This window comes from Chiloscyllium punctatum, chromosome 5, assembly GCF_047496795.1.
Source record: "Chiloscyllium punctatum isolate Juve2018m chromosome 5, sChiPun1.3, whole genome shotgun sequence".
Classification (NCBI taxonomy): domain Eukaryota; kingdom Metazoa; phylum Chordata; class Chondrichthyes; order Orectolobiformes; family Hemiscylliidae; genus Chiloscyllium; species Chiloscyllium punctatum.
In genome coordinates, this window is record NC_092743.1 from 59,728,112 (window position 1) to 59,745,865 (window position 17,754).

A 17,754-nucleotide genomic window follows, 5' to 3' on the forward strand; every position below is an offset into this window, starting at 1 on the left:
AAAAAGAAATGTGCCCCATTTAAAGTCAGCGGGAACACGTAGATCCAATTGGAATGCCCAGGGATAAGAAACTGTAATTATAAGAATGAACTTACTGTTTCTACTGGTAGCCATGATGTAGAGATGCCGGTATTGGACTGGGGTGGACAAAGTTAGAATTCACACTTCAGCAAGTGAAAACTCCCATCTGATGAAGATGCAATGCTCCAAAAGCTTGTGATTTTCAATTAATTATACTGTTGGACTATAACCTGATGTCATGTGACTTCTGACTATTTCTGCTGGAGCAGAGAAAAAATGATTCTTTATTAAAAGGATGTTTGTATATTTAAGGACTTTATAAATTGTGTCAAGAAACGTTTAAAAAAAAAAAATTCTGTTTTTTGCTTTTAAGACTGAAACATCTCAAAGCATTTTACAGCCAGTGCACTTTTGAAGTTTAGTCACTGTTTACATGTAGGGGACGTGCCAGTTGATCTGTACTCAATGAACTCTCACTAACAGCTTTGTGATAATGACCAGATAATCTGTTTTAGTAATGTTGATTTAGTGATTAATATTGCATGGGACACCAGGAGTAATCCCCCTACTTTCTGATGTAGTACCATTGAATGTTTCACATTTCACCTAGGAAGGCAAATTGGCCCTCAGTTTAAGTCTGTTCCAAATGACAGCACTTCGTATAGCACTGCTGGAGAGTGTCAGCTTTAATTTATACTCAAGCCCAGAGTGAGACTTGAACCTAGAACTGTCAGATTCATAGACAGTTACGAAGGCGTCAACTGAAACACATTGAAGTAAAATTTCTTCCATGTAAGAATTGGCTCAGCAAGTTGATCTCCTATCTACTGAGTACCTAAGCTACATAAACCAATATATCCTATTTTTTGTTCAACGCACAGTTGTTTTTATCCAAACAGGAGTGAGGGCCACTAAAATTGTTACATTGATCCTAGTTCAGGGAGGAGGAAAATTGGCCAGGGTTTCTTCTGATGATCACTATCTATCTGGTAAACCCTGCTGCAAATACATCGATATCAGATGGCAAAACTATCAAATTTGACAATTATATGAGGAAATGTTGCAGACAGAGGGATAAAAACCTTGTTGCTTCATCTAAATAATATACTGAAAGCAACCTCACTGGAATCATTTAAGTGACAGTTAACTTACAATGGAGTGATCACAGCTGTTTATCGCTCACCTGTACTTAGGTTTGCATTTTAAACTTAGAACATAGAACAGTCCAGCACAGAACAGGCCCTTCAGCCCACGATGTTGTGCCGACCACTGATCCTCATGTATGCACCCACAAATTTCTGTGACCATATGCATGTCCAGGAGTCTCTTAAATGTCCCCAATGACCCTGCCTCCACAACTGCTGGCAACGCATTCCATGCTCTCTCAACTCTCTGTGTAAAGAACCCGCCTCTGACATCCCCTCTATGCTTTCCTCCAACCAGCTTAAAACTGTGACCCCTCGTGTTAGTCATTTCTGCCCTGGGAAATAGTCTCTGGCTAACGACTCTATCTATGCCTCTCATTATCTTGTATACCTCAATTAGGTCCCCTCTTCTCCTTTTCTCCAATGAAAAAAGTTCGAGCTCAGTCAATCTCTCCTCATAAGATAAGCCCTTCAGTCCAGGCAGCATCCTGATAAACCTCCTCTGAACTCTCTCCAAAGCATCCACATCTTTCCTATAATAGGGCGACCAGAACTGGATGCAGTATTCCAAGTGTGGTCTAACCAAAGTTTTATAGAGCTGCGACAAGATCTCACGACTCTTAAACTCAATCCCCCTGTTAATGAAAGCCAAAATACCATATGCTTTCTTAACGACCCTGTCCACTTGGCCATTTTAAGGGATCTATGTACCTGCACACCAAGATCCCTCTGTTCCTCCACACTACCAAGAATCCTATCCTTAATCCTGTACTCAGCTTTCAAATTTGACCTTCCAAAATGCATTACCTCGCATTTATCCAGGTTGAAGTCCATCTGCCACCTCTCAGCCCATCTCTGCATCCTGTCAATGTCCCGCTGCAGCCTACAACAGCCCTCTATACTGTCAACGACACCTCCAACCTTTGTGTCATCTGCAAACTTGCTGACCCATCCTTCAATCCCCTCATCCAAGCTGTTAATAAAAATTACAAACAATAGAGGCCCAAGGACAGACCCCTGTGGAACACCACTCACCACAGACTTCCAGGCAGAATATTTTCCTTCTGTCTTCTGTTGGCCTGCCAATTCTGTATTCAGATAACTATGTTTCCCTGAATCCCATTCCTCCTGACCTTCTGAATGAGCCTACCATGGGGAACCTTATCAAATGCCTTGCTGAAGTCCATATACACCACATCCACAGCTCGACCCTCATCAACTTTTCTAGTCACATCCTCAAAGAACTCGATAAGGTTTGTGAGGCATGACTTACCCCTCACAAAGCCGTGTTGACTGCATTTAATCAAGCCAGGCTCTTCCAGATGGTCATAAATCCCATCCCTCAGAATCCTTTCTAACACCTTGCAGGCGACAGACATGAGACTTACTGGTCTGAAATTGCTGGGGATTTCCCTATTTCCTTTCTTGAAGAGAGGAATTACGTTTGCCTCTCTCCAGTCCTCAGGTATGACTCCAGTGGAGAGCATTTAATATTAAATCTATAATTCAATTCTCAACTATTTGCCACAAATTATAGACAGCTTATAAAGAATATTCTATGCATACTATTATACCAGTTGTCACTGTAAAAACTACTTTGCCTTGAAGGGATCTCTATTTTTTTAACCTAAATTAATTTGAGTTTAACTACATCATTTGAAATCTCCAAATTCTGTCTATTGTGAGTAAACTGCATTGTGAAATTGCCTTAAAGTTACAAAGCTGTAGTACAGTATTTTGTGATTTAATGCCAATGGCATGAACTGATAGAATTGCAAGTCACAAATTATTTAAATTAACAGTTGGGTGCATAATTAAAATTGTGTACATAAAAATACTCCGTACATTAGATGGTCCATAAAAATGTGTGAAGCATGACACCTCAACAGCATGACAGTGAATAAACAGCCTTATTGAGAATATCTTGTCGGGTTTACCAGTTTTTTTTCAAGCTAGTTAGTTAATTCTTATCTGTGTAATCTAATAAACACTTCAGAGAAGGTGACTTGATCATTTACTGCATTTGTCACAAGAACGTTGCCAAAATGCTGTATGTTCAATTTGTCGTACTTTTAAGTTCAACCTTGATCTCTATGAATGCAGAGTGGGATTAAAAGTCTGAACGGCTAAAAACAATGACTGCAGATGCTGGAAACCAGATTCTGGATTAGTGGTGCTGAAAGAGCACAGCAGTTTACTGCTCGGATGCTGCCTGAACTGCTGTGCTCTTCCAGCACTACTAATCCAGAATTAAAAGTCTGAGTGGCCTACTCCTGGCTCTGTTTTTATAAGACCATAAGAAATAGGAGCAGGAGTAAGGTCCTCAAGGCTGCTCCACCACTCAATATCATTATGATCCAACATTCGTCATGTCCACTTTACTGCATTTTTCCTGTAACCCTTGGTTGCTTTATTGATCAGGAATCTATCTATCTCAGCCTTAACTATGCAGAAGCTCTCTGCCCTTATAACTATCTGTGACAAGGAGTTCTAAAACCACACAATCGTCTAAAAAGAAATTCCAACTCATCTCGGTCTTAAATCAGCCCTCCTTCATTCTGAGACTATGCCCTCTGGTCCTAGATTCTCCTTTAATTGATTCCAACAACAGATGTTAGGCAAATTGGCCCACAGTTACCTCCTTTTTGTCATAGAGATGTACAGCATGGAAACAGACCCTTTGGTCCAACCTGTCCATGCCAAACAGATATCCCAACCCAATCTAGTCCCACCTTTTTGAATAGAGGTGTTACATTGGCAGTTTTCCACTTTTCCTGTACTTCTCCAAAATCCAAAGAGTTTTGGAAAATTATAACCAATGCGTCCATTATCTCTGTAGCAACTTATTTGTGGATGAGAGGATGCAAGCCATCAAGACCAGGATCTATCTGTATTTAGCTCTCTAGCGATGGTGATGGCACTTAATGTCATCCCAGTATTCTTTAGTGTTAATGGAGTATTCACAATATCATCTTCTGTAAAGACTGCATCAAAATATTTGTTTAACTCCTCTTCCATTTCCTCGTTCCCCATCACTATTTCTCTAGGTTCATTTTCTAAGGGGCCGATGCTTGCTTTGACCTTTCTCTTTTTAAACAATTAAAGAAGATCTTATTATCAGTTTTTGTATTTTTGCTAGTTTGCCCTTTAGTTTATTTTCTCTGTCTTTATTATCTTTGTAGTCATACTTTGCTGCATTCGGAATTTATCCCGGTCTTCGGCTTACCACTGACTTTAGCCTCCTTAAGTGCTCTTTCTTTCAATTTAATACCCTCTTTAATTTCCTTACTTAGCCATGGTTGGTTTATCCCTTTCTTATGATTTTCCTGTTTACTGGGATGTAGCTTTACTGGAGGTTATGAATTACCTCCTAAATGTCTGCCACTGCTTGATTACTGTCTTTCCTGCTAATCTGTCCCGTCCACTTTTGCTAACTGTCCTCATTTCATTGTAATTCCCTTCATTTAAGTTACACAGTTATTTCCAACACAAGTTTCTCACACTCAGATTGAATATTGAATGTTATCATATTATAATCACTCTTCTGAGGGGATCTTTAACCCTGAGGTAATTTATTAAACCTGCCTCCTTAACTCATTGCCACATCCAGGATAGCTTGTTTCCTCATTGGCTCCATGACTTGTTGGTCTAGGACACTGTCCTTCATGCACTCTATGAATTTAGAACATAGAACATAGAACATTACAGCGCAGTACAGGCCCTTCGGCCCTCGATGTTGCGCCGATCAAAGCCCACCTAACCTACACTAACCCACTATCCTCCATATACCTATCCAATGCCCGCTTAAAAACCGATAAAGAGGGAGAGTCCACTACTGCTACTGGCAGGGCATTCCATGAACTTACGACTCGCTGAGTGAAGAACCTACCCCTAACATCAGTCCTATATCTACCCCCCCTTAATTTAAAGCTATGCCCCCTTATAATAGCTGACTCCATACGTGGAAAAAGGTTGTCACTGTCAACCCTATCTAACCCCCTAATCATCTTGTACACCTCTATCAAGTCACCCCTAAACCTTCTTTTCTCCAATGAAAACAGCCCCAAGTGCCTCAGCCTTTCCTCATAGGATCTTCCTACCATACCAGGCAACATCCTGGTAAACTTCCTCTGCACCCATTCCAGTGCCTCCACATCCTTCCTATAGTATGGCGAGCAAAACTGCACACAATATTCCAGATGCGGCCGCACCAGAGTCTTATACAACTGCAGCATGACCTCAGGACTCCGGAACTCAATTCCTCTACCAATAAAAGCCAGTACGCCATATGCCTTCTTCACTGCACTATTTACCTGGCTTTCAGAGATCTGTGTACATGGACACCAAGATCCCTCTGCTCTTCCACACTACCAAGTATCCGACCATTAGCCCAGTACCCCATCTTTTTAATACTCTTACCAAAGTGAATCACCTCACACTTAGCTACATTGAACTCCATTTGCCACCTTTCTGCCCAGCTCTGCAGCTTCTCTATATCCCGCTGTAACCTGCCACATCCTTCCTCACTGTCTACAACTCCTCCGACTTTCGTATCATCCGCAAACTTGCTCACCCAATTTATCATCATCAGCTATCCTTTCTAATTTGATTGACCCGATCAGCATAAAAATTGAAGTTGCCCATAATTATTGCACCATTCTTTTTACATGCGCCTATAACTTGTTGATTTCTACCCTTTTCTATAGTATGTCTACTGTTTGGGGGTCTATCCACTATTCCTACCTGTGTCTTCTTTCTGTTGGTGTTAGTTGCCTCCACCCATATGAACTCCATTCAAGCCCAGGTCATCTCTCGTAACTGTCCTTATTTCATCCCTTCTTAACAATACTGCACCACCAACTTTTCCTTCCCTTCTGCCTTTCCAAAAGGTCAAATATCCCTGAATGTTAAGTTTCCAATTCTGATCTGCACAAAGGATTTGAGTTGTCAATTCAACTACCTTATTCTGAATGCTTTGTGCATTAAGATATAAAGGCTTTAGGCTTGCCTTTTTGTCATTTCCGGACCTTTCCTTGTTTCTCTTTCTCTTGTCATCCTGTTTGGGTTCCCACCCCCTTCAATTCTAGTTAATACCCATCCCAACCACACGAGCAAATATTTGCCCGAGACCATTTCAATCCTGCCCAGGTGTAACCTGTCCAGTTTGTATTGGCCCCACCTCCCTCAGAGATCCCAATGGTCCAGGAATTTGAAACCCTCCCCCTTGCACCATCTTCCCAGCTATGTATTCAACGGAGTTATCTTGCCATTTCCACTCTATGGCACTGGTAGTAATCCCAAGATTAATATCTTTGAGGTCCCACTTTTAAACTTGCTCCTGAACTTCCTATATTTGGCTTTTAGTACAGCTTCCCTCGTTTTTAATTGTTATCGATGTATGCCACAACCACTGGCAGTTCACCACCTCTTTCTAGATTCTCCTAAAGCCTCCTTAAGGCATCCTTGTCCCTTGCACCAGGGAGAAGCATACTATCCTGGAGTCTTGTTTGCAGCCCCAGAAATGTCTCTCTGTTCCCCTCGCAATTGAGTCCCTTTTAACAATTGCATTCCAACATTTTCTATCCCATGCAGCAGAGCCAACCGTGGTGCAATGAACTTGGCTGTTGCCTGTTTCCCCGAGAGACTATTTCCCCCAGTAGTATCCAAAATTATTTATCTGCTTTCCAAGGGAATAGCCACAGGAGTTCCTACATTACCTGCCTAATCCTGTTACTCTCCCTGATGGCCAGCCACTCCCTTTCTGCCTGTGGAGTCTTAACCTGCAGTGTGACCACCTCTCTGTACATGATAAATTCCAACTTCACTGGTGCTCCAAAGTGACCCCAGCTGTCAATCCAGTTCCAAAACCCAGGCTTCCTAAACTTCAACTGGAAACATTTTCTGCATACCTGCTGGTCCCAGTTTCCATACAGAGCAGGAGGAGCAAATCATGGTTATGAGCTCTCCTATCATAGCTTACCCCTTTGGAATGAACCTTTATTGGTCTCTTGAGATGAAATAATATCGATTAGTTTAAGGTTGTTCATCATTTGACCTCGTGAAAACAGAACATAACCCTTAAAAACAATAAATCACAAAATTAAGACTTTGCAAACTACAAGAATGATAGTAGTACAAATCCCCATTGTCTGTACTCAGCCGATAAGCAGTTTCCACTTGCCCAGTGATACTTCTGAATTCTGATGTAACCTTAGAGCTCTGTGCCTTGAAAATTTCCTGCAGTTCTGCTTAGCTGCTGCTTTACAGATTCACTGTCTCTGACTATCGGTACTCTGTATTAAGTGTTCCTTAAGATTCCTCTTGCTCCTTATGTTCCAAATTCTCTAATACCTCTTCTATTAAAAAGCAGAAATATTCATTAATGAAAGAAAGGGAGAGCCTGACCACCACCTCCCTGTTTCACCAAGCTCCAGTTACGCTACGAAGCAACAAAGTGACACTCCAGTGCAGACAAGGCAACACTGAACAAGGTGTTGTGGCCCCTAATTCAAAGACTTCTGAAACTGATTTAAATTAGGTGTCTAATAAACTAGCTTAAAGTGTGTACCTATAAAGTCTTACAGTTCTTTTTTTCCTGAATGATTGTGTTGTAAAGTCAATTCCACCTTCAAAATATAACCCATAAAGCAGGTTGTTAGGCTAACTAAGAGTCATAGAATCATACAGCAGGAATCAGACCCTTTGGCCAAACTTGTCCATGCCAACCAGGCTTCCTGAACTGAACTCGTCCCATTCGTCCCATATCCCTCGAAACCTTTCCGATTCATATACCTGTCCAAATACCTTTTAATGTTGTAATTATACTTGTCTCTACCACTTTTTCTGGTAGCTCGTTCCATAAACATACCACCCACTGCATGATAAATTTGCCCCTTCAGTCCCTTTTGAATCTTTCCTCACTCACCTTAAACTTATACCCTGTAGAGTCATAGAGATGTACAGCATGGAAACAGACCCTTCGGTCCAACCCGTCCATGCTGACCAGATATCCCAACCCAATCTAGTCCTCCTTCTAGCAAGCACCCGGCCCATATCCCTCCAAACCCTTCCTATTCATATACCCATCCGAATGCCTCTTAAATGTTGCAGTTAAATGAAGCCTCCACCACTTCCTCTGCAGCTCATTCCGTACTCGTACCGCTCTCTGTGTGAAAAGGTTGCCCCTTAGGTCTCTTTTATATCTTTCCCCTCTCACCCTAAACCTATGCCCTCTAGTTCTCTACTCTCCGACCCCAGGGAAATTTGCCCTGTTTACCCCATCCATGCCCCTCATGATTTTGTAAACCTCTGTAAGGTCATCCTTCAGCCTCCGACACTCCAGGAAAAACAGCCCCAGCCTGTTCAGCTTCTCCCTATAGCTCAAGTCCTCCAACCCTGGCAACATCCTTGTAAATCTTTTCTGAACCATTTCAAGTTTCACAACATCTTTCCAATAGGAAGGAGACCAGAATTGTATGCAATATTCCAACAGTGGCCTAACCAATGTCCTGTACAGCCGCAACATGACCTCCCAACTCCTGTACTCAATACTCTGATCAATAAAAGAAAACATACCAAACTACATATTTAGTTTTGGACTTGCCTCCTATGCTTCAGGGAAAAAAGTCCCAGCCATTCCAGCCTCTACTTATACCCTCCGCAAACTCTCCAGTCTTCGTAGCATCCTTGTTAATTTTTTTCTTTGCATGCTTTCCAGTTTAATAACATCCTCCTTTTATCAGGGTGTCCCAAATTGCATGCTGCACACCAAATGTGGGATTTGAAAAGTGTGGCGCTGGAAAGGCAGAGCAGGTCTGACAGCATCCAAGAAGCAGGGAAGTTGACGTTTCAGGCATAAGCCCTTCATCAGAAATCTATATCAATAGAAAAGGTTTTGAGAGATATTGGCCAAATGCAGACAAATGGGACAAGTTCAGTTCAGGAAGCCTGGTTGGCATGGACAAGCTTGGCCAAAGGGTCTGATTCCTGCTGTATGATTCCATGATTTTTAATTAGCCTAACTGTCTGCTTTATGGGTTATATTTTGAAGGGGGAGTTGACTTTACAACACAATCATTCAGGAAAAAAAGAACTGAAAGACTTTATGGGTACACAGTTGAAGCTGGTTTATTAAGACACCCAATTTAATTCTGTTTCAGAAGTCTTTGAATTAGGGGCCATAATAGGAGATCTTGTTCAGTGTTGCCTTGTCTGCACAGGAATGTCACTTGTTGCTTAGTGGTGAAACAGGGAGGTAGTGGTCAGGCTCTCCTTTTCTTTCATTAATGAGTATTGAAACATTCCTTATGAACAGTTTATGTCTGAAACAATGACTGCCCTGCTTCTTGTATGCAGCCTGACCTGCTGTGCTTTTCCAGCACCGCACATTTTGACTCTGACTTTCCAGCATCTGCAGTTCCCAATTTCTCCCAATACTCCAAATGTGGCCTTATTCATGTCTTGTACAGCCATAACATGATGTCCCAACTCCTTACTCCGTGCTCTGACTAAAGATAAGCATGCTGAACACCACCTTCACCACCCTGTCAACCTGTGACACCACATAGGAACACTGTACCTACACTCCTGTCTGTTAGACAACACTCCCAGGGGCATACCATTAACTGTGTAACTCCTGCCCTGGTTTGTCTTACCAAAATGCAACACCTTGCATTTATTTAAATTAAACTCCATCTGCAGTTCACTGGCCCAATGCCCAGTTGATCAAAATCCAATTGTACTCTTAGATAACCTTCTTTGCTGTCACAATGCCACCAAGTTTGGTGTCATCTGCAAATGTCAAATGAGTTGTTTATATATAAAGGCAATCTATTAGGGCAAGTTTGTACAGTCCTTCAATATTGGTAACTACCACGATTTATTTACAGCAATGAATTTAAATATGTCATGTGCTATATGCTATCACGTGCTTTGTCTTTTTCTGCTTGACATTTATTCTTGGATGTGTTGAAAGTCATAGCCTAACTAATGGGTACTTCACCTTATCTATCTTGTTTTTAAGGTTGAAAATTTAAAAAAGACAGTTTATGAACTTGAAGAGAAATTACATAATGAAATAAAATTGAAGGATGAATGGGAACAAAAATACAGGTAAGGCACTATCTCAAACTGACCTTTCATTAGTCCTTTGGAGTCCCCACTAATTCCTTTAACTCTGCTTTTGGTTTGCAGCTCAAAACTCATGCCATGAACAGAGGTGCACATCATTTTTGAAACTACATTATAGTTAAGAGTGCTCTTGCATGTAGTGGGCACAAATTTGCACGTTATGCTTCCTGTTCATTACAATGTCATTGGTTTTGTTTTAGGTCAGCAAACACAAAGTTAGAAAAAATAACAAAGGAACTGGATGATGAGGTAATTTGTCTTGTTTTCATATTTGTTTACAATTTGTCCTACTTCCTTTACAAGCATTGTTGTTATGCTTACATTGGAATATAACATTTGGGTATCACTGGAAAAACACACATTTTGTCCAAGCTTTCCATCTTGCACCCATCAAAACAATTCACAAGAAATACCAAAATCTTGAAACAAACACAGTGAATTACCATGTTCTTTCTGTCTGCAAATAATACTGCCCTGTGTATTAAGCTAATAAAATAGATGTCAACCATTCTCTGGTTCATTTCTCAGGGGAATGCCTTGACCAGTTTAAAATTTAAACAAAGCATATCAATTAATTGTCAGTTCCTCTCTTCAGCTATGTATAAGTATAAATAATGTTTTCACTTTACTTTGCTGCTTCTTGCAAATTGTCCTGATGAGTGTAAAATGAAAAGCTACATGGAAGTGTGTCTTTTTTCAGCAATACTAAAGCTTTTTGCTCCCATGCTAAATTGCCCATACTGCTAGGTGCATTAGTCAAAGGGAAATGGGTCTAGGTGGGTTACTCTTCGGAGGGTCGGTGTGGATTAGTTGGGCCGAAGGGCCTGTTTCCATACTGTAGTGAATCTAATCTAATCCCAGATGACCATCGATATAATATTTCAAGTTCATTAAATGTTAAAATATTTCTGTTAGTAAGTTGAACATTTTAAAATGTAATGTATGTGTTTTTCACGAAGTAAATGAATTATGAAAAATTATCAGAATTTGTCAGTCTAATACAATAAATATGGATCAATTTCATTCTTATTTAAAGCTATTGTATCTAAAATATAACAAAACTAAGGTTTAAAGATATTTGCTGGAGCTTGGGTATGTTTCCCAGAGTGAGCAATAAGTGATTTCTATTCCAGTTACAAAATATGTTGTATTAAAATTTGTAGTCGCTTTAAATTAAATTCACGTACTTTGGTTTTATCTTCATTTTGTTTAATGTAAAAGAAATTTTAAAAGTTCATGAGTATCGCCAGTGTCACACAAAACTGGGTAAAAACAATGACTGCAGATGCTGGAAACCGGAGTCTAGATTAGAGTGGTGCTGGAAAAACACAGCAGTTCAGGCAGCATCCGAGGAGCAGTAAAATCGACGTTTCGGGCAAAAGCCCTTCATCAGGCAGGGCATTAACCCTTCACGCAAAACTGGCAAACAACTAAGTTTATGCTTTTAGATTGATAAGGAATCACATTTATAAAATATCACAGCAATTTTTTGAATGCAGTACTTTTAATGTAGACAAATTTATCTGAGAGCATGTAGTGAAGGATTCTGTCAGAAGTAGCAAGGTTGGAGGGAGAGCAACTCCAGCCTCAAACCAGAGATCTCAACTTAAATAACGTCAATCTGATATTTTCTTTTGTTCACTGAAAATGTTTCTCCATTGAGATTTTGTCTTTTTCTGTAGGTCAGTGCACAAAAATGTTTAGAGGTTAATGTGTCCCAGCTTGAAAAGGAAAAATTAATGCTGCAGCACAAAATCAATGAATACCAAAGGAAAGTGGAACAAGAGGCTGAAAAGAGACGAAACATGGAAAATGAGGGTGAGTTCAGTGTCTTTTTCGTCAAATGTGAGACTGGAATTTATCTAAATAATTGTCTTGAGGTATTGCAGAGTAATGACTTTCAGGAAACTTGGTATTCTGGAAGAAAAGGAAACAGGGTTAATAAAGGAAGATATCAGTGCAGTGGTATGAGGTGATGTAGGTGTATTAGATTATGATGTGGAAACGAGGAATATCAAGAGAAAGACATGGGTGGGAGTCACCTGTAGGCCTCCAACATGTTGCCTCATTGTAGACCAAAGAGTAAATCAGGAGATAATGGAAGCATGTGAAAAGGGTACTACCACTGTCATAAGTGATATTAATCTGCATGTTATTTGCACAGATCAGATGGGCAAGTGTAACTTGGAAGTCAACTTTGTAGAGTACATCAGGGATTTTGTTTTAGAGCAGTATGTTGAACAACCTACCAAGTAATGGGATATTAAAAGTCTAGTGATGTGTAATGAAGTAGGATTTATAAAGGCTCTCATAGTAAAGGATTCTCTCAGAAATAGCAATCACAACATGGTAGAATTTCAAATTCAGTTTGAGGGAGAGCAACCCAGGTCGCAACCTAATGTCCTTAACTTTTAAGTAAGGGCACTTGCAGAGGAATGAAGAATGAGTTATCTAGAAGTGGGGTTTGAAGATTGACTGAACTTCCCCTTAGTCTATCAGCTATGGTCAACCTTTAAGCAGCTATTTCAAAATGCTCAACAAAAATGCATTCTGATCAAAAAGGACTCTTAGAAGGATGAACCACCCATAGCTAACAAAAGCAGTCATGAAGTATATCCAGTCAAAAACTAAGGCACACAAATTGGCATAAACTAATAGTAACTAGATGATTGGAATTTTTTTTAGGAAACAGCAACAAATAATTTAAAACTTATCAATGGGGGGAGAAAATTGATTATGAAAGTAAATTGGCAAGAAACGCAAAAAGAAACAGCTAAAATTTCCACGGGTATCTAGAAAGTGTGTAGCTGAAGTGAGTGTGAGACCCTTGGAGGATGTGACTGAGAAATTGATAACAGCGAACATAGATAATTTAAACCAATATTTTGCATTGATCTTCATGGTGGAGAATACAATAAACATCTTCAAACTATCAGATAAGCAAGATACTAATGGAAGAAGAGCTCATGTAACAGTTTTTTATCACAGTTTTTTATCACAAGTGTTTGACACTAATGGAATTGAAGGCCAACATAACACCTGAACCCCAAGGTTTTAAATGAAGTGCTTCCAGAGATAATGTTGGCATTGGTTGATTATTCCAGAATTACTGGATTCCATAGGGTTCCAGAAAAGTCAAAACTGCCAGTGTGATGACCCTGTTCAAGAAGGGAGGGAGACAGAAAGCAGGAAACTACGGGCCAATTAGCCTGACATTTGTCATTGGGATATTGCTGTGTCCATTATTAAGGAATAAATAGTGAAACGTTTAGGAAAGTTTAAAGCAATTAGATAGTGTCAACATGGTTTTGTGAAAAAGAAATCATGTTTGATGAATTTGTGGTAGAACAAAGTTGATGAACAGGAACCAATATTCTTGTCCAGAAGGTAATTGACAAGGCATCATATAAAAAGCTATTACACAAGCTAAGAGCTCATGGTGTTGAAGGTAATGTAATTGCATGGATCGAGGATTGGTGAAACACAGAAAACCAAGGATTGGGATTACTATGCTTTTTTCAGGTTGGCAAGGTGTAGCTGGACTGCCACAACGATCGACCCTAGGAAATCAATCATTTATGACTGATATTAATGACTGAGGAGGAGAATTATAACTGTGCATGAATAAGCTATTTCTTTAAATCACCTCCTGCTGCTTTGCTCATTACCTCCACCAAGCTTCACTTCCTCCTGCCCACTGCCTTTCTCATGCCCTTTGTTTCCTCCCGCTTGCCATTCCAATCCCCTTGCACTCTTGTTTTTTGCTCACAGGCCCTCTCTCAAGCTCTTGCTCAAGGACTTGGAAAGGAACAGCAAGAGGAAATCAGTGAGTGGTGTGGTTTCAGATTGGAATGAAGGGTAGTGAATGAGGTGGTGAGAGAGGTAGTATGTTCGGGAGAGTAAGGTGAATTGGAGATTGAAACTGCAAGCAGGAAGGGTGCGAGGGAGTCAAAAGGTGGGTACTAAGTAAAAAGGAACAAGAACAGTAAATGGCTTAGCAAAAGGGGCAGCAAGTAATGGTCAGTGAGGGGTTCAATATACAGAAGTGGTAAGTGGAAGGAACGATGGGCTTGGGAAGTGGAAGCAGCATGTGAGAGATGGATCTGGAGACTGGAAAAACTGAGTGGGATACAAATATGAAGAAGAACTTTGGGTCAAGAAAGTTGAATGCAACACTTAGACTTGTAATACAAAAATTATAGGTCAGGAATGTAAAGCATTTCATTGTGTATTTTTAATTAGGAAAATGATTTGCATTTAGCACATTTTGTTTTTCACACTGTTGTTTTGGAAAACTTAAGTACAAAATATTCCTGACAATGTAGATGCTCAATTAAGATACAATAAAAGAGGGTTTTCAGGGTATAAATACAAGTTGTTAAACTGGCACTAGACATGAATAAAGACATTTTAAAGAAAAATCGAACAAACATTTGGTGTGTTATTACTGGGAAAATTGAATCGATGAAAGAACAGAAAATTACAGCACAGGAACCGGCCCTTCGGCCCTCCAAGCCTGCGCCGATCCAGATCCTCTATCTAAACCTGTCGCCTATTTTCTAAGGATCTGTATCGCTCTGCTCCCTACCCATTCATGTATCTTAAATGACGCTATCATGCCTGCCTCTGCCACCTCCACTGGCAACGCATTCCAGACACCCACCACCCCCTGCGTAAAGAACTTTCCATGCTTGTCTCCCTTAAACTTTTCCCCTTTCGATTTTGGACTCATGATCCCTAGTAATTGAGACTCCCACTCTGAGAAAAAGCTTCTTGCTATCCACACTGTCTATACCTCTCATAATTTGTAGACCTCAATCAGGTTCCCCCTCAACCTCTGTCTTTCTCATGAAAAAAATCCTAATCTACTCAACCTCTCTTCACAGCTAGTGTCCTCCATACCAGGCAACATCCTGGTGAACCTCCTCTGCACCCTCTCCAAAGCATCTACATTCTTTTGGTAATGTGGCAACCAGAACTGTATGCAGTATTCAAAATGTGGCCGAACCAAAGTCCTATACAACTGTAATATGACCTGCCAACTCTTGTATTCAGTACCCTGTCCGATGAAGGAAAGCCTTCTTGACCACTCTATTGACCTGTATTGCCACCTTCAGGGTACAATGGACCTGAACACCCAGATCTCTCTGTACATCAATTTTTCCCAGAACTTTTCCATTTATTGTATTGTTTACTCTTGAATTGGATCTCCCAAAATGCATCACCTCGCATTTGCCCAGATTGAACTTCATCTGCCAATTCTCCGCCCAACTCTTCAATCTATCTATATTCTGTATTCGCTGACATTCCCCTTCACTAACTGCAACTCCACCAATCTTAGTGTAATCTGCAAACTTGCTAATCAGACCACCTATACCTTCCTCCAGATCATTTATGTATATCACAAACAACAGTGGTCCCAGCATGGATCCCTGTGGAACACCACTGGTCAGAGTTCTCCATTTTGAGAAACTCACTTTCACTCCTACTCTGTGACTCCTGTTGCCCAGCCAGTTCTTTATCCATCTAACTAGTACACCCTGGACCCATGCGACTTTCTCCATCAGCCTACCATGGGGAACCTTATCAAACACCTGATTGAAGTCCATGTATATGACATCTACAGCCCTTCCCTCATCAACCAACTTTGTCACTTCCTCAAAAAATTCCATTAGGTTGGTAAGACATGACCTTCTCTGCACAAAACCATGTTACTTATCACTGATAAGCCCATTTTCTTCCAAATGGGAATAGCTCCGATCCTTCAGCATCTTCTCCAGTTTCCCTACCACTGATGTCAGGCTCACTAGTCTGTAATTCACTGGATTATCCCTGCTACCCTTCTTAAACAAGGGACAACATTAACAATTCTCCAATCCTCTGTGACCTCACCCATGTTAAAGGATCCTGCAAAGATATTGTGAAGGCCCCAGCTATTTCCTCTCTCATATCCCTCAGTTACCTGGGATAGATCCCATCTGGACCTGGGGACTTATCCACCTTAATGCCTTTTAGAATACCTAAGACTTCCTCCCCCCTTAAGAAGACTTGACCTAGAGTAATCAAACATCTATCCCTAACCTCAACATTCATCATGTCCCTCTCCTCTGTGAATTTCGATGCAAAGTACTCATTAAGAATCTCACCCATTTTCTCTGACTCCACGCATAACTTTCCTCCCTTTTCCTTGAGTGGGCCAACCCTCTTGCTCCTTATATATGAATAAAAGGCTTTGGGATTTTCCTTAACTTTGTTTGCTAAAGATATTTCATGACCCTTTTAGCCCTCATAATTCCTTGTTTCAGACTGGTCATACATTCCCGATATTCTTCCAAAGCTCCACCTGTCTTCAGTTGCCTAGACTTTATGTATGCTTCCTTTTTCCTGATTTGGAGATGCTGCTGTTGGACTGCGGTGCACAAAGTTAAAAATCACACAACACCAGGTTATAGTCCACAGGTTTAATTGGAAGCACACTAGCTTTTGGAGCGCTGCTCCAGTTTCACCTGTCATCCATGGTTTCCTAATCTTACTATTTCTATCCCTCATTTTCACAGGAACATGTCTCTCCTGCACTCTAATCAACCTTTCTTTAAAAGCCTCCCATATATCAAATGCGGATTTACCTTCAAACAACTGCTCCCAATCTACATTCCCCAGCTCCTACTGAATTTTGGTATGGTTGGCCTTCCCCCAATTTAGCACTCTTCCTTTAGGACCATTCTCATCTTTGTCCATGAGTATTCTAAAACCTACGGAATTGAGATCACTATCCCCAAAGTAATCCCGTACTGAAACTTCAACGACCTGGTTGGTCTCATTGCCCAGCACTAGATCCGGTACGGCCCCTTCCTGAGTTGGACTATTTACGTACTGCTCCATAAAACCCTCCTGGATGCTCCTTACAAATTCTGCTCCATCTAGACCTCTAACACCAAATGAATCCCAGTCAATGTTGGGAAAAATTAAAATGTCCTATCGCCACCACCCTGTTGATTTTACATCTTTCCATAATCTGTTGACATATTTGTACCTCTACTGGGTGGCACGGTGGCTCAGTGGTTAGCACTGCTGCCTCACAGCGCCAGGAACCCGGTTCGATTCCCATCTCGGGCTATTATCTGTATGGAATTTGCACATTCTCCCCTTGTCTGCATGGGTTTCCTCTGGGTGCTCTGGTTTCCTTCCACAATCCAAAAGATGTGCAGGTCAGGTGAATTGGCCATGCTAAATTGCCAATAATGTTAGATGCATTAGTCAGGGGTAAATGTAGGGTAGGGGAATGGGTCTAGGTAGGTTGCTCTTTGGAGGGTCAGTGTGGACTTGTAGGGGCCGAAGGGCCTGTTTCCATACTGTAGGGAATCTAATCTAATCTAATCTAATCTCATGCTTGCTGTTGGGAGGCCTATAGTACAGTCCCAATATTATTACTGAACTCTTCCTATTTCTGAGCTCTGCC

At 40.8% G+C, this 17,754-nt stretch overlaps 1 protein-coding gene across 3 annotated transcripts in view; it reads left to right on the forward strand.

Annotated features, from left to right (window-relative positions):
- rock1 (Rho-associated, coiled-coil containing protein kinase 1) overlaps positions 1 to 17,754 on the forward strand; it is a 205,184-nt gene that overhangs the window by 98,311 nt on the left and 89,119 nt on the right. For all 3 annotated transcript variants that reach the window (XM_072570409.1, XM_072570407.1, XM_072570408.1), the window contains 3 exons: positions 10,189 to 10,277; positions 10,496 to 10,544; positions 11,978 to 12,113. In XM_072570409.1, the coding sequence (XP_072426510.1) occupies positions 10,189 to 10,277; positions 10,496 to 10,544; positions 11,978 to 12,113 (274 nt within the window). The remainder of the gene's footprint in view (positions 1 to 10,188; positions 10,278 to 10,495; positions 10,545 to 11,977; positions 12,114 to 17,754) is intronic.